The sequence below is a fragment of the Balaenoptera borealis genome (assembly GCF_965194805.1).
Source record: "Balaenoptera borealis genome assembly, chromosome: 3".
Lineage (NCBI taxonomy): Eukaryota > Metazoa > Chordata > Mammalia > Artiodactyla > Balaenopteridae > Balaenoptera > Balaenoptera borealis.
Genome location: NC_138866.1, coordinates 27,508,188 through 27,521,932, shown reverse-complemented (window position 1 = coordinate 27,521,932; position 13,745 = coordinate 27,508,188). Strand labels below are relative to the sequence as shown.

The window sequence follows — 13,745 nt, the reverse complement described above, 5'->3', positions numbered from 1 at the left end:
GCATTTGAGTCTCCTATGTTTTTTTTTTTCTTTAAACAAAGTATTTTTATTAATTAGGTTGTATTTTGACATACATGATCTAAGATGTAGGCAGGAAATTCACTTAAAGGTCCACGCTGTCCTGGAATATGGCTAATGACCAGTTTAGCTACTTGCAGCGTGTGTACTAGCAATCAGTCATGTGAGAAGTCTCTAATGTTAGCTTTCTGAAGCTCTGTCTTCCTTTTGTGGAGATTTCAGTTCAGCATATGGTTCATAACATCTGACTTGCTTAGGTGTAGGTCAAAACTTGGAACTTTTAATTGAATGTACTATTATTTTTAAAAGTGAAACACACTGTAATACTATATTTTTTCATCAGAAACATGGCAGTGAAGCCTTAGAACTCTACCCTGCTGAACTATCTCTTTTATTTCCAAGTAGCCTAATATTTCAAACAGTGAGAAGATGATTTTAAGTTTTAAGGAAGAAAAGGGTGGTTCCAGCAGGGGGAAATTAATGTACTCATTTTGCTTATCTTTATGTTATAAAACTTCTCTTAACCTTTTTTCAAAATGCAGAATCAAGATCTTCTACTGTTGGTTTCTATTCCAAGAGTAAAAGATTCTTGGAGAATTGACCCTTGGAAAGGGTTAAGAGCAAGTCTTGTGTCATTCAGACCATTTTAATGGAATTTTCACTGAACTTTACATTTTCTACTCTGTACTGATTACTATAGCTGGGTGAAATCCAAACTTTTCTTGGTTAAGAGACTCCTTTGGGGGGATCATTGGTATGATATTTTGTCTTCTTTAGTGCTTCATTGAACCTCATAGATCTGACTCAGAATTTATAAATATATTATTCTAGTGATGTTTAAGGTTTTCAGATGATTTTTTGAGATACAACTGTACAAATTCCATCAGTACTAAACTTTTAGCACCATCATTTCAGCCTTTGTCTTGGTTTGTTCTAAACATGTATTTGGAAAGGATGGTATAATTTATAATCTGAAATACTACCTAATTAGTTGAAATTGAATTATTAGTCTGGCTTAAAGACTAGAAATGTATAAAACCTGTAGATTTCCTGGAAGAATGATGATGCTCTAGTACACTCTTACCCAGAAGCTATTGTCATGAAGTGTTCAACATACTTTCCAACTTTACCTGTGTGTCAGTCTATTCTATGAACTTGAACATTCCCAATAGTGGAAAGATATATGGATTCTTAAAAGAAGATGCTGACACCTTTGATGAATCTGTCCTATATAATAAGTCCTAATATTAAAGTTCTGTATGTTAAGACCTAATAGAGAACAGAGTCCAAATGAAGGAAAGGGGGAATCAGTGAATTATGTGGAAAAAGCATACACTTGCTAGGTGAATAAACTGAAAGGCTTACTACATAGCTAAATAGGTACATTGTGAAATTTGAAAATCTTACGTAGGACTTCGTTTGAAATAAACCACCCAGTTATTTTATTAAATAAGATATAAATTGCCTGTGGAGATTTCTGGGTTTTCATATAATAGAAAGATGTAATTTTTTAAAAGACATCAGAAATAATAATCTAGTTTCCAACTGATGAAAAAGTAATGCTCTGAAATTGATTCAGTAAAATTAGTCTTTGTAAGATCTAACTGGTAAATGGATTGAGTCATTTTAAAATGAAGTTGAACTTCATAATTGTGTTCAGTGATATCAAGTATTCTCCCTTCTTTTGAGTATCTAAAAGTAAACTGGAATATAAAGTAACTGTCTTGAAGAACACTTTTTGGACCTCATGGCTACTATATACTAAATGGCTACTATATACTAAATACAACAATAGCAGTTGTATTTAGAAAATAACCTAGCTAGTATTATAAATTCTCTGCTACTCTGAATGATATTAATTGAGCACAGTAACTACCATACATTCTTACCGTATTTGCTATATAGCTGTTGTTCAGACTACAGTTGTGTGTCCTGAACTGTAGTTGCCTCCAAGCGCCTTCATGATACTATTCTAAAGTGACTATTCTGAAATCTGGGCAGTGAAGTTTGGTGAATTTGGTAATTCAGTTTCTTCAAAGATAATGAGACTGTGTTTTCCCTCAGGATATATTTATAAATAGTGAGTGGAAACTGAATCCATTCCCAGTTTTAATGCTTTTCCAATTCAAAAGTGATGTGCATGTATGTGTCTCTTTCTAACCCTTCGAGCTTCTCTCTGTGTACGATTTAGGGTTACATTCCGAAAAGCAAATGGGAGATGGACACATCTGAGGCAAAGCTAGGTGGGTATTTCCTTTTTCCTGTTTTTATATGTGATACCTGATGGTAATGGTCATAGATCTTTCTGCTATAAGAAGAACAAGTTTCCCAAAATTTCTGCTTAAATGAAGATTTTTGGCCTACCTTACATCCTCAGTCTATTTTGTTGGCTTTCATTTATGTCTTGTGACAGAGTGAAAGAAGAGTATTTTAAAAGAACTACCTTCGGTACCACTTAAAGTTTTTAGAGTAAATGGAAATATGTGATAAATTTAGTAATAAAACACTGTCACTTCTAAAGTCCATTCATTTATATTAATCAGAAATGTTGGTGTAGGTGAGATTTCTACTTTTTTAAAAAAATGTTTAACTGCAGTCCAAAGTTGAACCTGATTATGAATACTTTGGGTAATAGTAGTAGTAATAATAATAAATATTGAAGTTTAAAAATTAATTAAAAAGCAGTTATTTTCCTTGTATATAATAAATTAGAGTTTCTGAGTTGGGGAGGTAGATATATAATTCCGGTCTTTGAGGAGCCTGCTTTGTAAGATTCCGTTTAAATTTTCCTCCAGCTTGTCCTTAGTGCCAGATTACAAGGTAGACTGGTGAAAATGATTGTCTAAATCAAAAATTGGAGTTGCTTAACATGGGGTTCTTTGTCAAGCAGAAAATCATACATATCTAATGGATTTTCCCCCAATATTTCACGGTAATATTGCAGAACAGTTTTTTTTTTTACCTCACCTAAAGAGAACCATTTAACATGTTGATTAAGATGTATTAGTAAATAATTTAAGATAATGGTATAAGATTTTTTGAAAGGATGGACCTTACTAATATATGAAGTATGACTGTTGGTCTCTGCATTTCTCCTCCTGGAATTATGCTGTAACTCCAAAGCTGAAGTAACCATAGAAATATATCTTAAATTTATAGAACAAATGTGAGTCATTTAGCTGCTTCACTGTTTGGGGCATATTGTCTGTGTTTCTGACATCAGAGGGATGCACTTTACACACAATTGCATAGGCTATGCTTTTCATTTTGCCCAGCTGATCATGTGAGCCATTGATGACGACCAGGTCCTATGTGAAAAGATAATTCCGTAAACTGTAGTATTACCATATTGTTGCGATAGGTGATTTGTTGCAAAGTCTAGGATTTTTTTCTAGTGTATGGCATGTGAAAATTGTATGTGGTTACTGACATATTCTTGCATTCGTCCTCCCTCTGTGGGAAATCTTAATAATAAACCATCTCCTTCCCTAAACTTTTAAAGTATTCATAAGTGTTTAAATGCAATTAAATATGTAGGAAAATAACAATCACAAATTACTTTTTTAATAATAATGCTTTAGATATGTTTATTTTAAGATTAGATTAAATCTGAAGTTCTGTACTTACCGAATAACCTATAAGACTATAAGATCATTTCCCTATTTTCTGGTTCTCTAAGTAGTGATTATCTTTTGGGGCAAAGAGAAGTGGTAATTAAAGAGACATGGGGATTGTAAAATATTTTAGCTAAGCATATAATCTTTAGAGGCCTTATGTAATATATTATCTAGGATAATGCTTTTTTTTAACTTGAGCTAGTCCACTTTCTATTTTCCTTTCTAATCTCTAAAGAGAAAGGAAAATGGAATTTAGTTATGATTATTCAAGATAATATGACATTAATCTTGGTATCAATTTCTGGAAAAAATTCTGGCCTATCTACTATTTGCTTCTCAGAAAATACATTTTATGTAAATTCAGTCCATTTTAAAAGCAGAATGTTAGACAGTGATCCAGAAATAGAACTGTTAAATAAACCATTTCAATTAAAGGCACTGAAGATCTAGTAATGAATCTAGGAAATAAATTCTTACGTGTCTGCAGTTGGGTTTTTGTTTGTGACAGTGATGTTTCGTATAATGACTTGCCTCTTGCACCACTGTGTTATCTTGAGAGCTATATCATCTGTAGAGAAAGGCAGATGGAGTGTGAGCATTCCCGAAAGTGCTTGCTTCTTTGAGATTGGTCCATGGAGCCAATTGAGAAAAAGAAGAAGAGCCTAAAACATGAGGCTCTTCATTTGAGAATTAGCCTATTTATGTTGCCTTTCTTATCATAGCAAATTCAGTAGATTTGAGTAGCAGGTACAATTTATTTTTCTGAGTATTTTACCAACACTTCTTAAATTACTCTTGGTAACATGATTATGCTGGGTGGAAACATACTAAGCTTTAGCAGTGTCATACATTGAGCTAGACAAGCTGAATCTGTAACTGAGGAATTTTGATTTACAAATGAGTCTGCCAGTGAGAAAATACTCACTTACCTATAATTTTTCAAAGAGCTGTTAAATCTCATTGTAGAGTCTTGATCTGTGTTCATTAAGTACAGTATGCAGTTCAGCCTGTGTGTAAGTGTTAAATTGGAAGTGGTGTAATTTTAGAAAAATTCAGAACTGGCCTGAGCTGCATCTGGCATGGGTGTCATGGAGTTGTTGAAGACTGCCTGTGGCTCACCTTCAGTAGCACCTGAATGGCTCCTTTCCAGCTGGGACACAGGCACCCTAATGCAAGGGTGGGTGTTACATGCCACATCAAATGCTGGGATTCAGCATTCAAGCTACTTAAATTCCACTGACATGATTTTGGTTTCTCAAACTGAAAAACCAAAAGAATATTTGAGACTGTTGTCATCCTAATTTAGGCTTCTTCATATCGAGTACTTTTGCTTTTCTCATCTCAGTGTCATTTGTCTCTGCTTATGAGTTATTGTGTACTGGCCTTCTACATGTCAGGCAGTTTCATCTCTTCACAGTTGGAATGCAATTATTATTTGTATAGGCACGTAACCCTTGTGTGTTCACTGTGATCAAATTTTCAGAAATACCATTTATGTTTAGAAAATATATAGATATATCTAAAATTTGTTTTCTGTTGTGCTGTAATAATAATATATACTGTTTTGAAGATGTGGTAAAATTCTGTGACCTGCCAAGTTGGATATTTAAACTTTCATCTTCATCTTAAAACTTCACCTTTTGAAATTCAAACCTCTGAAAATCATTAGTATGAGTGTGTTGGACACCAGTCGTCTTCTGTAACTAACAGATACCCCAGATTCCTCTTCCTTCACCTTATGCCATACATCTGTGTGTTTGGGTTTCCAGGATGCCATGTGGAAGAGGTACGAACCTTTCTTCAGCCCCAGGAAGGAAACTTTAAACATGTTGTGCACAATAAAATTTCAAATTAAACATTACAAACAAGGGTGTTCAGACTAGAAATACATGCTCTTCTGAACTTCCATGTTGCAAATATGGGACTCCTGGTGTGTAACTCCTGTCATACACCCAGTGTATGAGGAAAAGTTCTTGCAGTTTTCTCACTGCCCTTCTGTATTGCTGCCTGGCCATGTTCTATTCTTAGAATTGAAATATGAAATTTTCCTTTGAAGTATGTTAATGTGGAAGTTGATCTTATTAAGTTTGGAAATCCTTTGAGGTTTATTCAATAAGTGTATTGGAGCTGCCTACTCTTCTGCTAATACTGTACACTGTTGAACTGAGAACAGTTTTACTGTTTGTGGGACTTCGTTGGTTTTCTAATACCATATTCTATGTCCCTGTGCAATCAAGGTGTCACTTCTTTAAGATCTTGTATAATATGGCCTGTCATATACATGTAGGTTAGAGCCATTTGGTACAGCATGTGATTTACAGAGGAGATTAGAAGACTGTTTCTGTTGAACTCAGTCCGTGTTAAAAATTTTCCAAAGTGATATGATAAAAATTTCTTGAGTTTTGTAAAGTGTTGTAGTTTGCCTTGCTGATATTTCAATAATATTGCTTTTATGGGGGAGGAACTTAGGAAATAAAAGCTTTGCCAAGTATGCAAAATCTTACTGGTTTTTGAGGCCTGTATGGTATGCACAGTTAGTTGTATGTATAACTTTTACATTTGAAGCATAAACTCACCTTTCCTCCTGCTTCCATTGTACTTTTCTTTTCATGTCAAGTTCTCTCCACCTTGATGCCTAAAAGGTTTCTATTATATATACACTCTGGACCCTTTATGGACTTAAATGAAGTGTGGTTATTGTGTGTTTCTGAAGTGTTTAGGTTTTCCTTTATTGACCTACTTAATAATAGTGTGTTTATAACTACAGATGATCCAAAAATTTAGTGCTTCAATGTAGTGCATATATATATATATATATATATATATGTATGTATATGTATATATATATAAAACTCATAATATTTCACATGTAGAATTCAAAATCAGAATTAACAACCAATAAAAAAACCCACACATTTTCATCATGTGTTCTTGAAGACACCTAAACTCATATCTAATAATTTCTGAATCAGCAATCCCTGTTCATTTAATTGATTACAGTTTGGGGCTTTTGGAAAGCCTCTCAGATTGAGGATTCAGAAAGAAAATTCAGATCCAGCCACTTTGGCTGACTAGCCCTTAGCCTCAGGATGGTCAACTGCACTTCATAGTATAACCAAAGAAAGTGGTGATTTGTATAATCAACTTACTCATAAACATTCTCATGACGAATCGTCTCACAGCGGTCAGAATCCCAAGAAACTGTTAATCTAAAACCTTTCTGAACGTTAGCTTGGCTCATTAAGTTCTTGTACTACCTGCTTTTCATATAATACGATATCACACATGATTGCACATCTAATGGGTGGTGTTAATATTGTGTTAAAGAAAAAAAAGAATGGAAGAAATTGCTTTTAGAAAAACCCAATGTTGCATTTTCATCAGAACATGAGAGCTGAAGTGTTGTGATTTTAGGTGGGGTGGGAGGATAAGGAGGCCAGGAAACAAGGGCCTTCTCTTGTTCTGCCCATATTTGTTACTTAAACCAACATAGTAATATAAAGGCTGCCAGTATGAACACCAGATAAACAATGGAAATTGCACAGAACTTGATGTTATCTCAGCCAAGAAGATAGTTTGGATCTACAAGTGATGCTGCTCTCAGAAATGCGGATGTGCTCTCTGACAGTGTTCCAGCCTTCTTTCCCCTTGTTTGTGTGTCGTGTGCCAACTCACACTCTTCCTTAATGCTGCGGCTCTGTGTTTGTCCCTCAGACAAGTTGGATGGCTTGAGAACTGGTACTAAAAGGAAACGTGACTGGGAGGCTATTGCCAGCAGAATGGAGGATTATCTTCAGCTCCCTGACGATTATGACACTCGTGCTTCTGAGCCTGGGAAGAAGAGGGTAAGAGACTGTCAATAACTACCAACAGATAAAGGGCCCGTTTAGGCATCTGGTTTTAGAAAGTTATAGTCAGATAATCATATGAATGCTGTTTTTTTAGAGTGGTTTGGTTTATACTGTATCATATTACAGATTAAAAAAAGAGTCCTTACAAATTATCAGATCAAAATGTACAAGTAACTTAAAAAATGGAGAACAGAACCTCATATGGCTAGCATGTTGTCAACCTTAAAGGAGTTTGGAATGGCTGCTTGTGCCATTTTGTCATGGGGCAAAAGAGCCAGGTGCAAAGTAGAGTATTAAAGAGAATCTATAGGACTTCTTAATGGATTAGATGTTGAGGGTCCAGGATGGATGAAATCAAAGGTGACTCTTCAGGGTTCTGGCCATAAGTATTCCATGTATGTGGTGCCATTTACTGAGTTAGTGAAAAGTAGGGGAGACATAAGTTTGGGAGTGAAAAATCAGAAGTTCAGGGAGGTACCAGTTAAGTTAGAAGTGATAATAGGACTCAGGTCTCCAAAATTTAGAAGTTCAGATAGAGGTAAATGTTTTAAGAAGTAAAGAATAGTCCATTGTTAAATGATACAGGGAAGACAAGTAAATTGAGGAAAGAGAAATAGCCATTGGATTTGGCAACATGGAGATTGTTGATGTTTGATCAAAAAAAAAAGGTCAAGCTTTCTTATAGAGTTGAAGGACAGAAGCCAGTTTGGAGCAGATGGTAGAATAGGAAATGAGGAAGTGCAGAACAGCAAATGTAGGTAACTTTTTGAAGAAGCTTTGCTATGATAGGGAGCAGAGTAATGAAGCCAGGAGGTTGGATAAGTCTTCCACGTAGATGTCAAATTCAATAAAAGTGATAATTGTATATATCCTTTAAAACAAAATAAAGTGAGAGGGATCATATTACATATGATTTGCATAAACCTTTTCCAGCTAGTCTGTCTTGATCTTTCTATTTAAGTATATACAAACCTACAGTTCTTTTTATTTATTTATTTTTTTTGGCTCCGCCACGCAGCTTACAGGATCTTAGTTTCCTGACCAGGGATTGAACCCCGGTCCTCGGCAGTGAAAGCGCAGAGTCCTAACCACTGGACTGCCAGGGAATTCCCTACCGTTCTTTTTAAATGCCTGCCTAGTGTGCCATTGTTTGGCTGAATAATCAGTTATTTATCCAGTCCCTTATCGGTGGATGCTTATGCTGTTTTTGTTTTATTGCTAATATAATACTCTGGTTAAAGTCATATGCATACATCTTGGCATCTTTTTGACAGTATATCTCTAGGGAATATTTTTAGCCTTAAAGCTGCAAGCTCATAGAATATGATTTATCATTCTGACAGATACTGTGAGATTGTTTTCCAAAAAGGTTGCACCTATTTATACACCCACATGTAAGGAAATGCCTGTTTTTCCACACTTGCACCAGCAGTGCTGTTATTGAACTTTTTAACTTTTGACAATCTAATCGGTGAAAAAAAAAATGGTATCTCATTTTTCATTTCTCTAAGTAAGAATGAAGTTAATGATAATTTCTTTATCATTATACATCATTTCTTTTTTATGAGTTCCCTTAGTAATTCAATATTAAAAGGATATTTATTGTAAGAGAATAAAAATGCCAGTAAAACTTCATTACAGTGGATACCATTACAAAGGACTCCAGGTTTCAAAGCTCTTTCAAATATTGCAGACAGTCCCTAGACCTGCCCTTGTCTGTGTCTTGAGACCTGGTTAGTGGCCTTCCGTATGTGCCCAGCTCCATGCAGGGACTACTTGTCTTGATACCTCTTATTCCAGTTTTAAGGTTGGGGCAACAGAAAAGTAGAAGTAGCTCTTCCTTGGGCATAATAATTTGGTGTAACAGTGAATAATTCCAAATGAGAAATATTTTTCTCTAGTTCATTTTTAGTCAGGTAACTATTACTCTCTTCAATCAGGAGTCTGTGATCCCATGTAATTTACTTTGTAAGCTGGGTGGACAAGAGCATGAGCGGTACACATCCTAATTCTTGTGGCTCCTCTTTTCACTCTCCTCCCTGCCTCCCACCCTCATTTCAAATAGCTCTTTTTTTTTTTGAGGAGATAGTAATTTTTTTTAACATTTTTATTGGAGTATAATTGCTTTACAATGGTGTGTTAGTTTCTACTTTGTATCAAAGTGAATCAGCTTCAAATAGTTTTTAACTCTCACACCACTTACCAAAATCAACATCAGAGCACAGGGAAATCCTACAGGTAGCAAGGAATGCAGGACTCATTACTCATTCCTTTCCTGGGGTCTCTTGATTTCTATAATTCAGCTTTTTATAAATATTGGGCAGGTTTCTGGGATTAATTTACACTGTAACACAAAGGTAGTTCTGTAGAGTTGATCATATTAGAATTTTACCAAAATGGCTAGGTTTTAAAATATAATTTATTTTTTTAAATTTCCACTTGCTTAGTTGGGTATAAAATGGACTTTAATTTGTGTTTCTTTGATAACTGTGGAAAAGTGAACATTTCTCTTGTTTTGTTTGCTGAACTCATACATTTCAGAAATATTTTTGGTGACAACGGATAAAATATATGTATCTGAAACTTTTGAGTATTGGTCAAGAGTTTTCTTTATTACAACTTTTTTTTCTTTTTACAGTTAAGATAAATGGCAAAAAATTGAGATTGTAAATCTCAGTGAAAGTACCTCTAGGAAGATTAGGAGGGACACTGACATTTAAGAAGCCATTTCTAGTTGAAAGTCATTATTTTGCTCCATATATTTTTAGTGTTTTTGGTAATTATTCATTCCTTCTACAGCGTTGTATGTCTGTGTGTCAGGTCTGTGCAATTGGAGGCCACTTAAGGAGTGGACCTCCACGGGAGGAGCCCAACATGTAAATGAATAATGTTGATATAGCATCAGTTTTAAAGACTTAGAATTTAAACTACAGATTTAAAAATTAGCTCTTAGTTTACTCAGGGCAAGATTGATTAGTGTGTTTAACTCTGTGCTAAGGAAGTACTGTGGACTGGTTACCGTTTCTTTGTTCAGTGGCCGCAATCCATCTGTCCATCCGTCCATCCATTCTTCATTCCCCTTAACCATAGTCATCTTTTGCTAAAATGTGTACCCTTGATCCCAGGGAGAGCTGAGAGAGGGTGCATGAATCTGTCAAAATAAATACATCAGCATTAATGGGCAGAAGGCCCAGAGATCTTGGTACACAGAAGCCCACATTGTTTATTAAAATAGCTTTTTACTGAGGCCCATGAAAGAAATTGAGTCATAGGTTTTCTACCCACAAAAAAATCTACTTTAAAAAGAGTCAGGTGTTATCAGTTTTCCCCCACAGCTGTTACTGTGTATCTTATCTTTAGCTAAGTGGTTGCTAAAAACAGTGGGGGGGGGGGGGAGAAGCCTAGTCATTTGATTACCATTCCTATAAATGATAATAGGGAGGGTCAGTGTACCTCTAAGAGCAATTACACATTTCCAGGTGCAGCATGGTTGAGCATGCTCTGGTTCCCTTTTCTTGTCACAGACCACAATCACAATAAATCACAAGCCATATTTAAAATACAATCTCTGCAGACTTTGGTACTAGGTACTGCAAACCACAGTTTCATAGTCTCTCTTTTTTAAGTATTTCATTTTTTAGAGGATATATCTGCTTATATTTTTAAAATTACTACTATAACATGTAAGAATCCATATTTTAAAAATATCGGAATACCAATAAAAAATATCCCTGATCTATATACTTGTAGTTATAATCTTGCCATAAATGGTATCAACTGAGTCTGTCTCTTGGTCTCTTCATCTCATAAATGAAAGTAATAATACCAGCTCCCTGTTTTCTAAGGATAAATTTCAAAAAAATTTATTATGTGGAGATAAATAAAACTTAGTCTTTCGGGACTTCCCTGGTGGCGCAGTGGTAAGAATCCACCTGCCAATGCAGGGGACATGGGTTCGATCCCTGGTCTGGGAAGATCCCACATGCCGGAGCAACTAAGCCTGTGAGCCACAACTACTGAGCCCAGGCGCTGAAACTACTGAAGCCCGGGTGCCTAGAGCCCGTGCTCTGCAACAAGAGAAGCCACTGTAATGAGAAGCCCACGCACTGCAACGAAGAGTAGCCCCCCGCTCGCTGCAACTAGAGAAAGCCCGTGCATAGCAACGAAGACCCAACGCAGCCAAAAATAAATAAATTTTTTAAAAAAAGGAAAAAAACAACAACTCAGTCTTTGATCTAGGGTGTATATAGTCTGTTAGGGAAGAGAGATCTGTAAGTGGATAATTGCAGTATAGTATGGAAGTTCAAAACTAGACATGTCAAAATCCAGAAGTAACTCCAGGGAAGCAATGATTAATTATTTGATTGGCAAAGGGCAAGAGGGATAAAGCAAGGGTTGATGACTAGACTCATGCCAGGTGGACCAGGTTAGAACAAAGACGTTTCAGGAAGAGAGTCTAGTTTATGCAGCCTTACAGAGATGAGAAATGGCCCAGTATGCTCTGAGAGCTGGAAGTAATTTTGTGTTGCTGTATGAAGTGCATAAGTACTGCCCAGAGATGCTGCAGGAGAATAGACAGGGCCAGATCCAGAGGGACCTGTGTGCTTGGATTTTATTCCGTAGGTAGGGCACAGATTTAAAGCTGTGTGTATTTTAGGACGATTCCTCTGGCAGAGTGGATCGGAGGGAGTGAGAATGAAGATAGGAAGACTAGGTAGAGGTTAGTGCTTTTCTTTAGGTAAAAAAATGAAGCCAGTGAACTAAAAAGGAGTGACAGGAGGGGGAAGGGGATATGACTGAACTGAGGGCTGAACTGTTCAGGAGCTGGAGTGGTTAGGACTTGGTGATTGACTAGAGAGTTTTCTTTCTGTAACTTAAGATATATGGCTTTCTTCAATTCTCCACAGTTACCTTCTCATTTTTTAACCTCCTGGCTTTAAATTAGTTATCCTACCCATTAGACTATTCAGAAAGCTAAGAGGCTCTTTGTGTACTTATTTTTTCTAAAGCCCAGCCTAATGCTGTGTTCTTTTTAGGTGAGATGGGCAGACCTGGAAGAAAAGAAGGATGCAGATAGGAAAAGGGCCATAGGTTTTGTGGTCGGACAGACTGATTGGGAGAAGATCACAGATGAAAGTGGTCACCTGGCTGAAAAAGCCCTCAATCGAACCAAATATATATGAGACTTAGTTTTTGAATGGAGTCATTACTCCTCTAAGGTAAGGGTACACAGTCATATAAATAGCCTACTGTTTGTTGTTTTGAAGAGTTTGAGATAAAGAAGACAGCATGCTTTGCTAAAAATGCTTCTCTTGTATTGTTTTCTGGTTCTAAAAGAGTAAGTATGTGCTAGTTGCCAGCATTTGCAATACAGGGTATTAGAAAAGGAAGCAATTTTCTGCAACCTGGCTTACTTATAAAAATATAAGACTTAAGAAAAGCTTGGATCCTGTAGATTTGGGAAGGAGTGGAGTGATGAGAGAGACTAAGGTCTGCTGAATTTTCTATCTGTTCCTTCCTGCTGTGACAGCCTTTTCTTTTCTTTCCAGGTGGTTCGCTTTGAGGTGGTCTGAAGCCAAGGCCTCATGGAGCTTCGTTGTGTGTCACCTTGCTTCCACATTTCAGTTTTTGTTTTGTTTCTACTGCTTTAGTTTTTTAAAGTTCTCCAGTGTCCCCAGGAGGTATTAGGATCTTGCTCTACCCAAGCAAGACATTAATTTTTCTTTTTAACTACTTTGGGGAGGGAGGGATTGATAGCTTAACTGCGGAAGCCAGGTGGAGATCTGCTGGAGGACTCCAACAGACAACGTTTCCTCCACTGTACAGTGTCGCAGACTATCTCTATCATCATTGCTTTGTGGCTGTTTTTGTTTTTTTACTGTATGTAACTGGTAGCTGATTGTACTAGGATTAAAAAAAATAAACTTTCATGATAAAGCCAATGAGATTCATGGGCTGTACAGCATGAGCCCCTTTCTCTTGTTTTCTTAATTTTATTTTTATTGCTTTTTTAATATGGTGTGTTCTAATTACATGCTAATTGAACATCCCAAAACCTCTTTTCCATTGAATATTATGTAGCTCAGTGATTCCATAATTCATGTAAACACAAGGCTCAGTGATGTTCACAACACTTACCTTTGTTTTATAGCTGATTTCTTTCTCTATCTTTGTGTCTTGAAGACTAGTAGAAACAATTTCAAATATTCCTCAGTTCCCTGGAGCACATCTGTTCTGTATCATGATGTTTTATTGTTTT

At 36.1% G+C, this 13,745-nt stretch overlaps 1 protein-coding gene across 4 annotated transcripts in view; it reads left to right on the top strand.

Moving 5' to 3' along the window:
- Positions 1–13,428, top strand: part of YLPM1 (YLP motif containing 1) — a 68,727-nt gene extending 55,299 nt beyond the window's left edge. For 3 of the 4 annotated variants that reach the window (XM_082383835.1, XM_082383834.1, XM_082383836.1), the window contains exons 18-21: positions 2,210–2,261; positions 7,350–7,480; positions 12,523–12,705; positions 13,036–13,428. In XM_082383835.1, the coding sequence (XP_082239961.1) occupies positions 2,210–2,261; positions 7,350–7,480; positions 12,523–12,669 (330 nt within the window). In that variant the 3' untranslated portion in view covers positions 12,670–12,705; positions 13,036–13,428. Of the gene's footprint in view, positions 1–2,209; positions 2,262–7,349; positions 7,481–12,522; positions 12,706–13,035 lie in introns of those variants that run through there. The other variant, XR_014242287.1, reaches the window with a different exon arrangement.
- Positions 13,429–13,745: the final 317 nt, after the last annotated feature.